Below are 16,598 nucleotides of genomic sequence, written 5' to 3'. Positions count from 1 at the left end.
TTAAATACCCTGGACACCTCTTTTGTGAACCTATAAATACGTAGTGTGTGTGTTCCTTTAATGGTAGTTGTTTTAAGTGTATGTATTCAAAGGTGCAAATCCTAGTACTCTTAATAGCAATTCTAGGTGCTTTTGTGTTATTGATTATGTTTGGAAATCATCTAATTGTGGATTCTTATATGTCGATTTTCTATTTCATCTGTTATCTTTCGGTTTATTGATTGTTCACTTACAAACACCGTATCAATTGGTGTTTGTGTGAAATCGATCACTATCAATTTTGATCCAGTGGATTGGGACTTACAATAGTAAACTATTATATTTTATTTTATTTTTAATGGTAAGGATATTTTGATTATTTCATAAAAAATAATTAAAAAAATCAAAGAAAGTTAGTCAATTGAACCCAAATTAATACAATTGAAAAAATCAGTTGCCCTGATAATTAAAAAATAAAAAATTAATAAAAAATTAAACTCAAATAGTGAACATCATCAAAATACAAAGAATCTAGTAATATTTTAATTATGTTAATTACAACTAGAATCCAACTTTCTAGGATTTTTCAATCTAATTATAATAAAAAAAGTCTTTCTAATGTCACATATCATCTAATTATGATATATGAGTTCATCTAATAACACATGACATTTTCTCCATCAATTTAATAATAATATTAATAAATATCTAATAATCTAATATTTCTAAACATATAATAATAAATAAATATAAATATCTAATTCTAATAAAAGACTTTAAATAATAACACATGACATTCTTTTCTTTAATTCGTTAATGATATTTTTAAATCATTAATATCTAATTCTAATTTATGATTAAATAATATATAAATTATCTATGATTTTATTGTTTCTTAAAAGGGATAAGGATACACTTTGATTTACTTTATATGTTTTACGTAAATCAAGTATAAATATAATTAAATGATATATTTACATTTGAAAAAAAATTATTTGTTATTATCTAAGAAACATAGTGTTACGTTGTTAAAACTTATATTTTTTAATTATATGCATTAATATTTCATGTCAACATCACAAAAAATATGTATAATAATAACACTTGCATTTGAGTTTATATATTAAAAATAGTGAAGTGAAGTGATTATTTCAACTAAATGGATGAATTTATCTACTATATCTATTAACTCAAGCAAAATTTAATTAATAGATAATAATATTATTAAAGAATTGAAAGAAAGAATATTATATGACTTTAACTGAAATCTTATTACAATTAGATATACCTACCACAATCCATCTCCATCGCCACCAACTCCATTTCAATTAAGATTTAAGAGTATTCTCATTATCATCCCAAAATTTTAAAGAAACATTTATGTGTTCATCAGTTTTTTTCTACTTCGTCTCATTGCCCAAGATAAGGATGAGATTTAAGAATCTACTTGACATTCTTTACGTATCATAACATAATATATATAAATTTTATTATTATATGAAGTTATATATCTTATGTATATCTAATTATTATTACTAAAGTAACAAATAAATATAAAGTAGTTGCTTAAATGCGTCATTTATAGCGAGTAATGTTATATTCTCTTTAACTTGGTATAGATAGTTCATTTGGTGTAATATGTGTTTGCATCAAAATTTATATTTAACATGTGCAATATCAAAAATAATTCAAAGTTTGTAATTATTATGTTTTTCGAATACAACCAATCTTATTATTCAACCCGTATAAACTAGTTTAACAAATAAAAGTATTCCTTACTTCCTAGTACCTAAATTATTCATTCTTTTTACAAAGCTCAGGTGATCCCCACAAAAGGTACATTGACTATTCCACAAGGTACAACTTCCAAGCAGATATAAAGTACTTGTAGTATTGTTCAATTTATCTGCATTGCAAGTTATCCCTAGCTTTTCCATAAAGTAAAAATTGGTGTCAACACAAGGTACCAATGTTGATGCATGTAATACAACATATGATTCACGCTGGACAACAAATGATTAATTTATTTTACTTTTTCGAATGGCATTAATTTATTTTACTTACTTTTTTCCTGGAAGCAAAGAAGTTATTCCCTCACACTTGATGTATACTCTTCACATAAAGGTTGTCTTCTGGTCACTTTGGCATAATAACTTTGCCCTATAAATACTTCCAAAACTGCATTCTCTATGTACACTGACGACTCAAACTTTAAAATCAGAGGTATTTTCTAGTAAGTGCTTATAATGTTACTAATGCTATTAAACGTAGGGCCTTTTTATAGTTTAACCCTCATATAATCCACAGTATAATTGAAATAATCATAAAAAAGTTATATTGTATCTCAATTGAAAAGTTGTAGTTTCGTCATCATTCATCTTTAAATGTAAACAGAAAGGGTTTTGTTTTTTTGTAATATTTGAATATCAGGTGTATACTAGCTTCTGACTTAACATTTATGCAATTTTGTAGCTTTGTGTTTTGAAGATTCAAATGGGGGAACCACTACCAGAAGCCTCGAAAGCCCAGGTTTTCTTCTCTTTTAAATCTTTATATATGCTAGCAATGTCGCATCTGCTTGATCTTATAGGGACGATGTATTTATTTGTGTATCTATTAATAGCATCTGAGTTGATCATCTATATAACTGTCTATTTTATTATCTTACGTGTGCTTTTAGATGGAAATTTACATTTTATAGACTACAGACGAACCCCTATGATGCATTTCTTAAATACAAAGAATTTAATATATATCTCTAAAAATACAAAGAATTTAATGTCTCTAAAAACTTTCATAATACAATATGTACTCAAAGCAAATTCAAAATATCCCAATTAATTTTTTTTTTATGTTAAATGATGCATATCACATGAGAACAAGATTTTAAAACCGGTATACCTGATACCTGTAGGTATTCCTGATACCCGATGGGTAATGGGTCAGATATTGAACACGATTTTACAACCAGGTATAGGTATGGGTATGGGATTAGTCATACCCAACCCATTGCCACCCTTAAAGGTTACAAATATAAGATTTATTGTTTCTCACACTAAAATTCAAACAAAAAACATTTTTTTATATAAACTACACATATTTAAATAATGTGTAGTTTAAATTAACTCCATGTATGTAGGCTATGCGTAGGTTAACATATATGGATTTTTATGTATATATAATACAAATACGAATGTAAGAAACATACAAATTTAAAAATATGAATCTTAAATCCCAAAATTTAGTGATTTAGAGTTTTCTTTTTGTTCTCGCTATAATTAGTGTTTTGTATTTACTTATATTTTTATACGCAAATTTAGAGTAAATTACGAGTTTTGTCATTTATGTTTACACCATTTTGCATTTGGTGTCCTTTAGCGCAAGCCTAGCTAGACAGTGCTTTATGTTTTAAAATCTTGAACGTTTTAATCTTTCGGTCAAACCCAGTTAAATTTTTTGGTTAAATGTGATCTCTCAAGAGTATTTTAGTCTTTTTACCCATTTATTATTATAATTATTATTATCTTCCAAAATCCCACCACCAACACCACCTCCCACCACAACCACCACCTCAGCCACCCGACCACCCACTTGCATAGCCGCCCCTAACACCACAAACAGCCACCTGCACAGCCGCCCCTAACACCATTAACCACCCATCCACCACCATCTCTTGCAACCACCTACTTCCACCGCCAAACCTAACACCACAACCACCCACCTTCAATCAAATCTCGTCACCAACTCCCATTCAATTCTGACCCATTAAACCCATTTGCAGCAACTTTTCCTCTTATGAGTGCCAGATTTTCAGCTCCATATAAAATTGAATGTCATTATTGCTAACTAAAAAACAGATTTAGATTAATTAAATTATAACTTCTAAGTTCAATTTCAAGATTTCCACAAAACCCACCATCGTTGATTACCGTCGTCGGCTAGCCTTGGGGTGAAACCCTTGCGCCGCCTTAGCATGTGATGGCAGTGGAGGAAAACACCCCAAATCACCAATCTTAACACGAAACCCACCTAATTCCACTACGGTAACTCCTCAATCTCCAATCTTTTTACCAAAAGACCCTCTTTCAGATACCAATTTCACAACTTGTACACACCCAGACGCTTTATTGATCTAGATTTTCTTTTACATGGAGGTTGTTGAGGTGAAACCCATGATCGATGTTGAATGGGTGAGTTCGGAGATAGATCAGGTGCGTGTGAAGTGGAAAACCCTTGAAGCGGTTCTTGATCAATGCCAATGAGCTCTTGAATTGCTGAGTGCTAATGGGTGTGTTGAATCTAATGAAGATGCAAGTTGTGATGAGGTTTTTGATGGTTCTTGTGTGAGAGAGAGAACTTAGGCTGTGGGGTAGGGGGCTTGGGTTGGCTGAAAACGTCTAAGTCACCACCTGGGGTTTGGGTTTGGGCGTGGGTTTGGGCGTGGCCCTATTGGCGTGGGTTTGAAGCCGGACGTGGGGCGGGCTAGTAAGTGATATGGCAGGCTCTCAATGGCCAAGCCAAACTCATGCCCCAACCCAAGCCCCCAACCCAAGCCCCACCATACCCCATGGGCGTGGATTTGAGTGGTGGGGGGCTCCCATTCCACGTGTCAACAAATGCCCCAACCCAAGCCCCACCATACCTCACGGCCTTAGAGACAGAAAGAGTTTTGAGAGAGAGAGAGAGAGTTGTTGGGTTTATGTGTGAGAGAAAGAGAATTAAACATGTAAAATTATAATAGTTAAAACAATTTACGTTCGGTCTAAAAATTAAAACGTGCAAGATTTTAAAACATAAAGCATAAAATTTGCAAAGTTTTTACCCTAAAGGATATCACATGTAAAATAATTAAAACATAAAGGACAAAACTTGTAATAAAATTTATGTTTTTTCATTAATTTTTGGTAGAGGTTATTCTTATTTGAAGAAATCAATTCAAATAATTCAAGTAACTCAAAATTCATTTAATAAACACCTCCTTGCATTACAGTGAGAGATAGAGAGATGGTTGCTAAACAAGACGTGAACATAAAAAAATTCGTGATTTAATCCCTATTTGTGTCACTTTTAATGGATTAAGGCAATGAAGGATTTGAGCTAAGAAATGTGCGAGGTTGTCGGTTCGAATCCCGAGTTCATCTAAGTTTTCGTCTCTCTGTGTGTTATGCCAGAGAGTTCTACTCTTGTGGTGGCACAACGGCTGTCAAATGGCAGCCGCCGATATGGTTTCCCGGTGAAACGCTCAAACCAAACTCTAAAGCCAACGTGGACCTGGTTAAGATAACATAGTCTGACCGGATTGAGGCAACGGAGCTCTCTAATTCGCAGAGTGCAGTGACCAAACACAAGAAATTCGTCTTTCAACAAAAAATGTGAACATAAAATCAAATCCATCCCTTATAAAAGAAAGCACATATACATAACACGCACCGATATAAATTAGAATATTCAAATACAGATACATATTTAAAACATTAAAATTGAACAAATGTACAAATAGAACAAAACAGAAGGATACAAATAGAAGACGGTAGGAGCGGATGAAGTGGTGGTGAGAAGAGTGTGAGTGGGTTTTCTTGTAAATAAAATGACAAACTACACTACTTGAAAACTAGGTTTTTCCGACCGCAATTTTGGTCGTAAACCAGTCACAATTGCCTTGTAGCGACCGTTTTCTGACCACACTGCATCGGAAAAACACCCGTCGCAATTGTTCTATTCAGACTAAATTGCGACTACTACTATCGTTTGCGACCTGGGTTTTGCGACTTTAATAATGGTCACAACTATTGCGACTGCTCCTGGTTTTGTGGGACTTCGGTTGCGACAGTCTTGATGTGTCCGTGTTCAGACCGCATGCCTTTTACAAACTGCGATCGTTCTCCGACCGCATGCCTTTTACAAACTGCGACCGTTTTGCAACTACTTGCCTTTTGAAAAATTGCGACCGTTATTGCGATCGCAATTTTTATTTATTTTTTATTAATTAATTTTAGCCATTTTCTATTTTAAGCTGTATATAATGTCAATTTTAAAATTTACATATTATCTAACTTTCACATTTATATAAAACATTCCACTTGAAACATCAAATACCAAAGTTAGCATAACAAAATACATATTCAAAACAAAGTGTTTATACGTTTTGAAACCTAAGTCGCTGATTATACGTTTTGAAACCTAGCTTTTGGCATTGCTTCAATGGTTGCCATTCTTTCATTCATAGCCTCTTTCTCCGCCTTGTCTTTCTCTTTTTCCACCACCATTCCCGCAATAATATCATTCAACCTTTCTTTTTCTTTTTCTTTTTCTTTTTCTTTTTCTTTCACTATATCTTGGATAATCACGTCCAACCTTTCGATCTAATAAAACCAATGCAAAGTGAAATATTAATGGCCAGCCTAATCACAATTTATGAAACTAATTAGCTGCTTATACAATTCTAGAATAAAGAAAAAAGTCAATTTGACTTCTAAGGTCAAATCGCTTATTTTCAATATTATCCATACAAAAGTTAACATATTATTGGTAGAGAAGTGATTGCATGAAAAAATGAGGTCAATATTTGAGTTTAAACATGTTTGACCAAAACATTAGATCAATTTCAAATCAACATTAGCCTTGAACCAAACAACTTAAAAAAATTAAAAATACTCTTGGTCTTGTTTGCCTTGATGTTGAACGTTAAAATCATTCTTAACATTGCTTAATCCATATACATAAAAGAATAAACATACCCTGTAAGATGGATGCAAAGGTTTACATTAGACCAATGACAATATATAGGTAAAAATTTGATATGGTTTTACCAATAACACTAGCCCAATGGATAAGAAAGGCAATCAGCGTGATTTTAGGTTTATATAGTAAGACCTTGGTACCTTAGCCTTCTAAAATTAACATCCAGGTAGAATAGACTTTTGCGATCAACATTACAGGTAAATAATTGTAGGATAATGCCCTACACGATTTGGTACATAAATCTAATATATGTCAATAACCCCATTTGGATCACAAATTCATTCTTTCAGTTAATATATGCTCAAGAAGGAACAAATTACCACTTGAACTGAGAGCATTATCCTTTGTGGAGATCATGTGCATGCCCATACAATATATCTCCATCTAAATCAACAAAGAATAGCAAAATAAACAACTTTAAGGCCCTTTATAATAAACAAAATAAAAAAAACCAAAGCTTCAACCATTTAAAATTTTACGATTAATTAAAACTTGTACGAAATTATCTTCTAGACTGAGGAGGTCAGCAAACCATTAAATCTATAATGTGAGTTGAGGTAGTACAAAAAATAGAACTTATGAATAAATAATGAATCATTTGTAGCCATTCATGGCACCAGGATGCCATTTGAACATCACAATTTACAGAGGCTTCCATTTGAACATCCCTAAACTAAAACACGATTTTAGTATAATAGAAATCGGATATTAAATAAAGCTTGTAAACAAAGTAGAAAGGACCAAGGACTTACTAAATCATAAAGAGATGCAAACATCCATATCATCAAAAAGCCAACAACCTTTTCCCCACTCCACTTGATCTTCTTCCTCAATTATCATCATCTTTTTCATAATATCCACCATTATGATCTTCGTGAACATCTTCATCTGACTGACACAGACATCAACTTCATCCTCATCCTTCTTCACCTTTTTTCTAGACCAGAATTCTTGTCCTTTCCAAATCCTTCTCTTGCCAATTTCCTCTTCAACCGTAATATCCCCACAACAATCATGCTTCAGTCTCTTCTCCTTCAACCTCCAACCACCACAAACACCTCATCAATCATGAACATCAGCAATAAAAACTTTGCCAGAGATAACAATGAATTATCCAGTGCCGGCGAATGTGACGACTCTCCTTCTCGCAGCTGCAAACGCTAACGTTGATACAAATGAGTGAATGATGATCAATTAACAACCATTGAAGCGGAATCATCATGTTTACGACTGTTAGGTTTACTGCTAGAATGCGCCAACTCTCCTCGCAGCACAAAACTAAAAGATTCGATGTCTTAAAAAGAAGTGTCGGAACTTGCACATACATAAAGGTTGATCAACCACAACATGTAATGCTACTTTCAATCCATACATCTACTAATCCAGATAGAGGTGGCAGTGTAAGTCAAGTTCTCCCAAAAACTGATTCAAGTTTGGATTAAACTACCTAACCTAAGCATGACCTTGCATTCCTCAATCATTAAACAAGTAAAAATTCTATCAATTATGGATCTAAATCAGTAAATCCACCTTTCTGACATTTCAGAATTTCATGTACTTCCATTACCAAATACTCTAAGAACTTCATATCATTTAGGGATCTAACTCACCGTATTAGGATAACATTTCAAAATACAGTCACTAATCAAAATTAACACGTTCCAGGACAAGACAAAAGTTCACCAAACTTTCAACAGATCAAATTTAGATTCAATTCCTTTAAAATCGTCAAACATTAACACTAGAATCCAACAGATCACTTCACCATGAACAAATTTAGGTTTTACATCTTGAATATTTTTAGAAAATAGAAAAAAAAAAACTAACCAGATGAAAGGCAGATTGTAAGATAGAGAGAAGCCGATGGACATAATCTTTGTAAACGATTCCGGTTGCGATTTCTTCCTAAATAGTTCGTTCCAGTCGCACATAATCTTCAATTATCCTCCAAATTTCTAGTAATTGTTCTTCCAATCGATTGAAAATCAAAATTCGTGTTCATCAAATTCGTTTCAGTTCAAGGTTAATCGAAGTCATTTCAGCTCCCCTAACTAATCGATTTGAACGCCGTGATCGTTGAGTGGCGATTGAGATGTGTTTGAGAGATCTAAGGTTTCAGAAAGTGGTGATAGAATGTGGTGATGATAGCGAAGTGTCGGAGAGAGAGAAACCAGATGGGTCGTTGTGAGAATTTAATATAATAAGCAGGTCCTTTATATATTCTCGAGATAAAATTAAATTAAATTAAATATTATATAGCAATACAAACTTTATATAAATAGTACTACTCCAAATTTACATAGCAAGACAGACTTCATATAAATGGTACTACTCCAAATTGATATTCTCGAATTTGCGACCGATTTAGACGGTCGTAACTTTTGTTTTTCATATATATCTCGTATTTGTGACTGCTTTAGACGGTCGTAACTTTTGTTTTTTATATATTTCCCGTATTTGCGAACGCTTTAGACGGTCACCACTTTTGTTTTTTTTTTCATTTTTCTCATATTTGTGAACGTTTTCCAACCACTATTCAACTCTTTTGCGACTGCAAAATGTGGTCACAAAATTTGCGACCGTTTTGTGACCGAATCCGGGTTGTTCTTTTTATTTGCGACTGTTTTGGTTTTGATCGCAAACCCGTTGCTAACTTTGCGACTGCATGATGTTGGTCGCAAATTTTCATCACAATTGCCTAGTTTCTAGTAGTGCTATGAAGAAAAAATATTTTTGATAACAACTCAGTTTTTTATGCTATAGAAAACTAGGGTGTGAGTTAGCTACAAAGTCCATTTTTCCTACAAAGTGTAAAAAATTATAAAACACCATAACGGCAACTATAAAACACATTCAAAACCCAAAAATAACAAAGTGAAGATTATTAAAACGCTATATCTGTTGGTTTTGTGTTGTGTTTTGGATGATAAGGCTTTGATTATCGAATTACTAACATTAGTGTGTTTTATGTTGATTATCATGTAGTGTTTTATATTCATAGTTCTACGATAGTGTGATTGAAGTTTTTATGGACGACTAGGGTTAGGATATTGTGTTTTATTGATCTTCATTCTGTTATTTGTGGGTGTTGAGTGTGTTTTACGACTGAAATTGTGGTGTTTTATGACTTTGTACACTTTGTAGGAAGAATTGACTTTGTAGCCGAACCGAACCCTAGAAAGCTATATATAAAATAAAGATTTTTATTAATGTAAAACTATCTATATATATATATATATAAGGTGAGGTTCTAGTGTGAACACTAGTGTATTTGTGAACTGAGTGAACAGATCCTATATATATAGGGGATGGTTAATTAGGAAACACTAAAAAAGTGGGAACTGAGAACCATGAATTTAACATGTTAAAAATCAAAATTTTAACACTTTTTGACGCTTTTCCTTATAAATACATGTAGAACCATTTTTAATACAAAATTTAAAAACAAAAAATTATAAAAAATATTTAAAAAACCGTTAAAAAAGGTTAATTCTTTTTTTACAAAAATGTTTTTTATTAGAATAACTTATACACATTTTTATAAGAAAAAGCCCCGAAAAATTAAAAAAAATTATTTTTAACATGTTAAGTTGAATTTTTAAGATATGTTTTACATGTTATATGCATTGTTTCTCGTTTCTCTACCTTTTTAGTGTTCTCCAATGAAACTCACAGTATATATATAGGGGAAGGTTCAAATGAAAACCACTTTTACTGCGAAACTCAAAAACTAACTAAAAAATCCTAAAAAACACACAAAATTTTTTGTTTTCAATTTTTTTTTATAGAAATCGCTAGTTTTTTTATATATAAAAAAAAATTTTCAAAAAAAAAAAAAATTGTAGTGCACATGTGTATTACACATGTGAACTATAAAAAAAAATTTTTTGAACAAAAAGTTTTTTTTTATATAATTTAAATAGCGAAAATTGGTATGCAAAAAAAAAACATTTTTTTTGTATGTTTTTAGGCTTTTTTAGTTAGTTTTTAAGTTTTCATGATAACTAGTGGTTTTCATTTGAAACTTTCCCTGTATATATATAATACGTGTTCTATTGTTTTGACACTTACCCATTATTGTAGTGTAAATTCTTATTTATTTCAATTATCACACTTGTAGAGTTCCACTATGGTGAATGAAGACAAGAAAACTGACAAGAAATCAACTAACCAGAAACCAACTTCCCTACTGACAAAAATATATGAACGATTACGAAAACTGGAGGCCGCAAATAAAACACCATCTCAACTCCCAAAAAAACAAGAGAAAACCAATATTTCTGGGACTTCAAAAGTCCAGGAAACGCCATCTGAAAGTCCACAAAAACAAGCCAAAACAAATACTTCTGGGCCTCCAGAAGTCCAAGAAAAAGCATCCGATAGCCCACAAAAACCAGACAATATGAACCTTTCTGAGCCTTCAGAAGCCAAGAAGAAACCATCCGAAAGCCCAAAAAAACACGAGAAAATAAACATTTTTGGGCATATAGGGGTGGGCAAAACACGAGTGGCAAAGAAAGTAAGTGCACGTGCCATAAAAGAAAACGTGTTTGATTTCACAATCTGGGTGTTTATGTGCAGGGAGTACACCAAAGACTCCCTCTGCATGAGCATTGCCCGACAATTATTCTTAATCCCCGCGAACGAGGAGTGGGAGGTTGACGATGACAACAATAAGGTACAAGATCAGGATTGGGATGAGGTGCCTGACACAGACGAGTTGATTAAAAAGATAAAAGAAAAACTTCTAAGGAAGGTGATTAAAAAGGATGGGGATGAGGTGCCCGCAACTCTTGTGGTTCTTGATGATGTTCTAGATGGCAAAAGCACCATAACTAATCAAGAAACAACGTTTTGGAGAGTGTGGAACGAAATGTTACCAGTTGATGATATAAGGTTTGCATCGGTTTTAATCTCGATAAAGAAGAGGGAAGGTGATGAAGAGATTTCACCTGAAAATGTGTTCGAGATTCCAGCTTTGACTGCAGAAGATCGCGACGACTTGTTCAAAAAAAATCTTGAAACAACTGAATTCCCCATAAAAAAAGAATCTTTCAGGCAACAATTTGTTGATAAGTTCATAGGTGGTTGGACAGCTAGAAATGTAATCTTGATTGCAAAAATTTTGAATCACTATTGCGCGGATGAATCGAGAGTGTCGTTTATTGAGAAAGAACTGAAGGAAGAAACAGAAATCAAGAGTTTAAGCAAGTTTTTTTGTAGTGAGCATATGCATGATGTGTTACCAATTGGTGTGTTGAAAGATCTACGGTGGAAGGGTGATCATTTCTTTCGTAAATCTGGAAGTGTTCATTACAGTGAGTTGATTACTTACTGGATATTAGAAGGGTATCTTGGTGGTGGTAGCATGACCAAGTTGTACCAAAAGGGTCATGGTGTGCTAATGGAGCTTATTGGTTGTGGGGTGATTAAATTGCAAGAGGGTGGTTATGTTTTCATGGAAAACGAACTTATAGAGGCGCATGATTTGTACCAGCGTGTTGAGCAAAACCCTAATCTTGGGTTAGCAACTGTGATTAGTTCTAAGGAAGAAGGGTTGGGAAGAATTACACACAGTGATGGAATGTTGAAGACAACTCCCAAGAGACCAAAGAAGAAACTGGCGTCAGAAGAACGCGTTCAAGATCTACCAACAAATGAAACTTTGTTGCTAGACGGAACGCGTTTTACTATGCCAGAAATCGAAGGTATCGTTAAAAAAGAAACTAACTGCAAAGCTTTTGGTTTGTTTTATCTGACGATCACAGAGTTACCAACGGATATGCAAAAGATGAAATGGCTTCGTGTTCTCGTGCTTAGAGATTGCGAGTTTTTGACTAAGGCAAAGGTGAGTTTAGAAGCTTTGGAGGTTCTCGAAATATCCGGTGGCCGAAATCTCAAACGGCTCACATCGAGCTTCTTTAAAAACCTGTTGAAGCTCAAAAGCCTTCATCTTTCTGGATTGCAAATCCAATCTATACCTCAAGCCATTTACAATCTTGAAAACATCAAGTGGCTTATTGTCAAAGATTGTCCTCGTTTGAAGAAGCTTGAGAGTATTTCAAAGCTTGTGAATCTTATTGTTGTTGATCTCTCTGGTAACACCTCTTTGGATACTCTTGATAAAAACTTTTTGAAATTTGTAAAACTCCAGAGCCTTAATCTTTCCAAAACCCTTTTGTCCACAACACCATTGTTGAAAAACCGAGAAGAACTCACTCACTTATTGTGTAGGGATTGTTCAGATTTAGGTCGGTTACGAGGCTTGACATCATTAAAAAGCCTCCAAACCATTGATCTCTCAGGTTCTGACAAATTCGAAGAATTTCATGATTCGTCTTTACAAAGCCTAACTTCCCTTATAACCCTTAAACTATCCGAAACCGCCATTGATCGCTTGCCTTCTAATATTTCAAAGCCTCATTATCTTTACCTCGAGCGTTGCCCTAACTTACGACAACTCAAGGGCGTTAACTCCTTTGAAAACCTCGAGGTTCTTCAGCTTTCGGGTTCTAGTAATCTTGTTGAAATTGAGGATAAGTTGTTCGAGAAAATGGATCATCTTCGAGTGCTTAAACTTTCGGAAACTAAGATTTCAAATCTCCCATCGCCTTTAAATCTTCCCAATCTTCGTGAATTTGATCTATCGAACTGTCGCGAACTAGAAACTTTTCCATGGATCGAATCCGCTGAAAAGTTAGAGGTCCTTGATGCATCAAATTGCAGCAATTTACAAGTGATGGATAGTAAATCTTTTCAGAAAATGACTCGTCTTCAAAAGATTGACTTTTCCAACACAAAAATAAAGTCATTCCCATCTCTTCCTAATCCATGTAATCTCTCTCGGCTTTTACTGAAGAACTGTAACAAGTTAGAGAATCTTGTATTAGATGGTCAATATCTGCCGTTAGAAAAAAAGGATGGCCAGTTTCCGCAGTTAGAAAAAAAAGATGGTCGGTTTCCGAATCTAGAGGAACTAAATCTTTCGGGTGTCAAATCATTAAAACCAAACGGAGCCAAATTTGTGGAGGAAGTGAGCAGCCTTAGAATCCTTGATCTTTCTTACACATCTATCACACAGTTGCCATCCTTGTTAAATCTCACAAAGCTAACTCATCTTTCTCTTGCGGGTTGTAAGTTCTCATCTGAACCTAAACTTGATTATCCACCTTCTAAGATTGAAGTCTTGGATCTTTCACGATCATCAATCAAAAGCCTAACAAACCTCAAAGATCACACAAACCTTAAAAAGCTCATGCTCAAAGAATGTTTAACAACGAGTTTCCAATTACCTCATGAGATCTCCACATCCACTCATCTTGAGTATATCGAGTTTCCAAATGTCAATGTAACATCTACACCACAAGAGGTGAATGATCAAGATTGCTGGAACATCTGCGAGCTATCCCAAGATGATAAATCTCCGGTATTCCATAATCCCACCCAGTTTCTTAAGATAAATCAGTTGGCAAATGGATCGTACCAGTTATGTGCAGTTCCAAACAAGGTGGAAGGTGAAACCTCGAGCATATATCCTCAAAGACACGAACTTGTCTTCCGAGATGTCTACCTTCAAACTGCTCGGTTCACTCGATACAAGAACAAAAAGTCATTGCAGATTCGCGGATTCAGCCAATTCCCAAAGGGTATCGAATTCAAGAACATCATCAAAGGTATTGACTTGGTACTTTTGATTGATTATAAGCTCAAGGGCATTCCATCTGATTTCGATGTGTCAATGCTCCCCAACTTAAAGGGATGTTGGATCGAAAAATGCAGTGAAATGGTCACCGTTTTCCAAGAGAAAGAACCAAACAACGACAAGCCTAAGAAAGAACCAAACAACGACAAGTCCGAAAAAGAACCAAACACCAACAAGCCCGAGAAACAACCAAACACCGACAAGCCCGAGAAAGAACCAAACAATGACAAGCCTGAGAAAGAACCAAACAACGACAAGTCTGAAAAAGAACCAAACACCAACAAGCCCGAGAAACAACCAAACACCGACAAGCCCGAGAAAGAATTAAACAATGACAAGCCTGAGAAAGAACCAAACAACGAAAATCCCGAGAAAGAACCAAACAGCGACAAGCCCGAGTTCAATATTCCCTTGGAGGATTTGTCACTCCGTAATAACAAGAAATTAAAAACTATATATAGTGGGAAACAACCGTTTAAAGGCTTTGATTCTTTAAAGAGTTTGTATATAGACAGTTGTCGAGAACTAACCAGTGTATTTTCATCATCATGTCTACCAAAGAATCTTGAAGTTCTTGAAATCAAATATTGTGACAAGATACTTGATTTTGGAGGTGAACTTCCACAATCTTTACAAGCTCTTAAAATCTGGGAGTGCCCTAAAGTAAAGCAACTCGAGGCCGAATTCAAGATCCCAGAAGGTTTGAAGACTTTATCGATCTCGGGTGCGAATAGTTTGAAAAACTTCGTGACAACAAATAACGAACCCATTAAACTTGAAACCCTAAAAGTGGAAAACTGTTCGAATTTGGAACACATTATGTCTTCGAGTTCAATATTAGCATACATCAATATGATCGACATCCGGTCATGTGAGAGGATGAAGAATTTGTGTACGGATATCGATAGCAAAACGACGTGGGAAAACTTGAAGAAACTGCATCTTGAAGAGCTGCCGGTGTTGAAACAAATTGGTGCTTTTGTCCCACCAACAGTAAAACCGTCTGTTGTCGAATGCCCAAATGTGGAACCCATTGTTGACTAGATTGACTCACACATACATCATGGCCTCAGGTATAAATCAAGTTAATTCTTAGATTTTAAATATTTAAAATTGATTAAATTTAAGTTTGTAAGATTGAAACATATGCATCTACATTTTGGTTTTTTTTGTTTATAAAAATTAAGTTTTAATAACTTTCTGTATATAAACATTTTTAAAATTGGTTTTTTTTTTGTTTATAAAAATTAAGTTTTGATAACTTTATGTTTATAAATATTTTTAAAATTGAAGTTCTAGCATGCGTGCACCTAAATTTTGGTTTGTTTGTTAATTAAAGTAATAGGTATATTACAAAGATTAAAAGTTATGTTTAAATAACATGCTATTAAATACTTTTAAGAAAATTTAGTTTTTACCAATTTATATTCTTACATATTTAAAAAAATTGGTTTCAATAACTCTAAGTTTTCAAATATTTAAAAAGAAAAATGATTCAAGAATATGAAGTACGTGACATAAATTCAACACGTGTCATCATTAGATTGCACGATTTTCTTTTTAAGTTTTTGTCCAAGAATGTTTAGTTAAATGGTTTGATAAAAATGCATATTTTCAATTTTCCCTTTTAAATATCAATTGAGTGGCATCTTTGGTTTTTGGTGATTCTTTTTGTGTTTCTTTTACAGTTAAGGAAGAAAATATATATACAATTGTGGTTTTCATCAATGTACTCACAATAAGATGGATGGATCCAAGATGACGATCACATCAACTTGTTGGATCCGATTCACAAACATGAGTCTTGTTTGTATTCTATGCATTTAAAGTTGTACCAGTATTGTTGAAGATGTTTGTGCTTTATGTATTAAAATATTATAATAATTTCATGTACTTTGTATTGGATGTTGGGTATGTATTTTATGTTGAACGTGTAATATTATAGTTTCTTGTTTTTCTTTCGCAATAAAAGTTATATTCTGTACATTATACTTCATGCACAAGGGTAAAGTTATTTTTATAAAGTCTCTTTTAATACAGGAAGTGTAAAAAACATAATGACCTGCAAAATATAACACAATGTCGAGCAAAATATAAAACAATAATTAATTAAAAACAACTATAAACTGAAACTGATTGAATTGGAAAACAATAATTAAAAAGGCGACCACACTTG

General features: G+C 33.6%; 1 protein-coding gene across 2 annotated transcripts; it reads left to right on the top strand.

The window, feature by feature from the left end:
* Positions 1–2,129: 2,129 nt before the first annotated feature.
* LOC110944241 (putative disease resistance protein At4g19050) lies at positions 2,130–16,359 on the top strand. Of its 2 annotated transcripts, none has more exons than XM_022185954.2 (4): positions 2,130–2,202; positions 2,452–2,508; positions 10,841–15,495; positions 16,111–16,359. In XM_022185954.2, exons 2-3 carry the CDS (start codon positions 2,473–2,475, stop codon positions 15,464–15,466), a joined length of 4,662 nt encoding a protein of 1,553 aa, XP_022041646.1. In that variant the 5' UTR covers positions 2,130–2,202; positions 2,452–2,472; the 3' UTR covers positions 15,467–15,495; positions 16,111–16,359. The 2 variants fall into 2 exon arrangements, with proteins under 2 accessions (XP_022041646.1, XP_022041648.1); XM_022185956.2 differs by having other exon boundaries at positions 2,158–2,212.
* Positions 16,360–16,598: the final 239 nt, after the last annotated feature.

The sequence above is a fragment of the Helianthus annuus genome, chromosome 1, assembly GCF_002127325.2.
Source record: "Helianthus annuus cultivar XRQ/B chromosome 1, HanXRQr2.0-SUNRISE, whole genome shotgun sequence".
Lineage (NCBI taxonomy): Eukaryota > Viridiplantae > Streptophyta > Magnoliopsida > Asterales > Asteraceae > Helianthus > Helianthus annuus.
This window is presented reverse-complemented; position numbering and strand designations above follow the sequence as displayed.

Excerpts from the sequence above, each read along its gene's own strand:
- LOC110944241 (XM_022185954.2), top strand. The coding sequence starts at position 2,473 with ATGGGGGAACCACTACCAGAAGCCTCGAAAGCCCAG. Across the intron at positions 2,509-10,840 it reads CAGAAGCCTCGAAAGCCCAG|AGTTCCACTATGGTGAATGA; the intron begins GTTTTCTTCTCT and ends TCACACTTGTAG.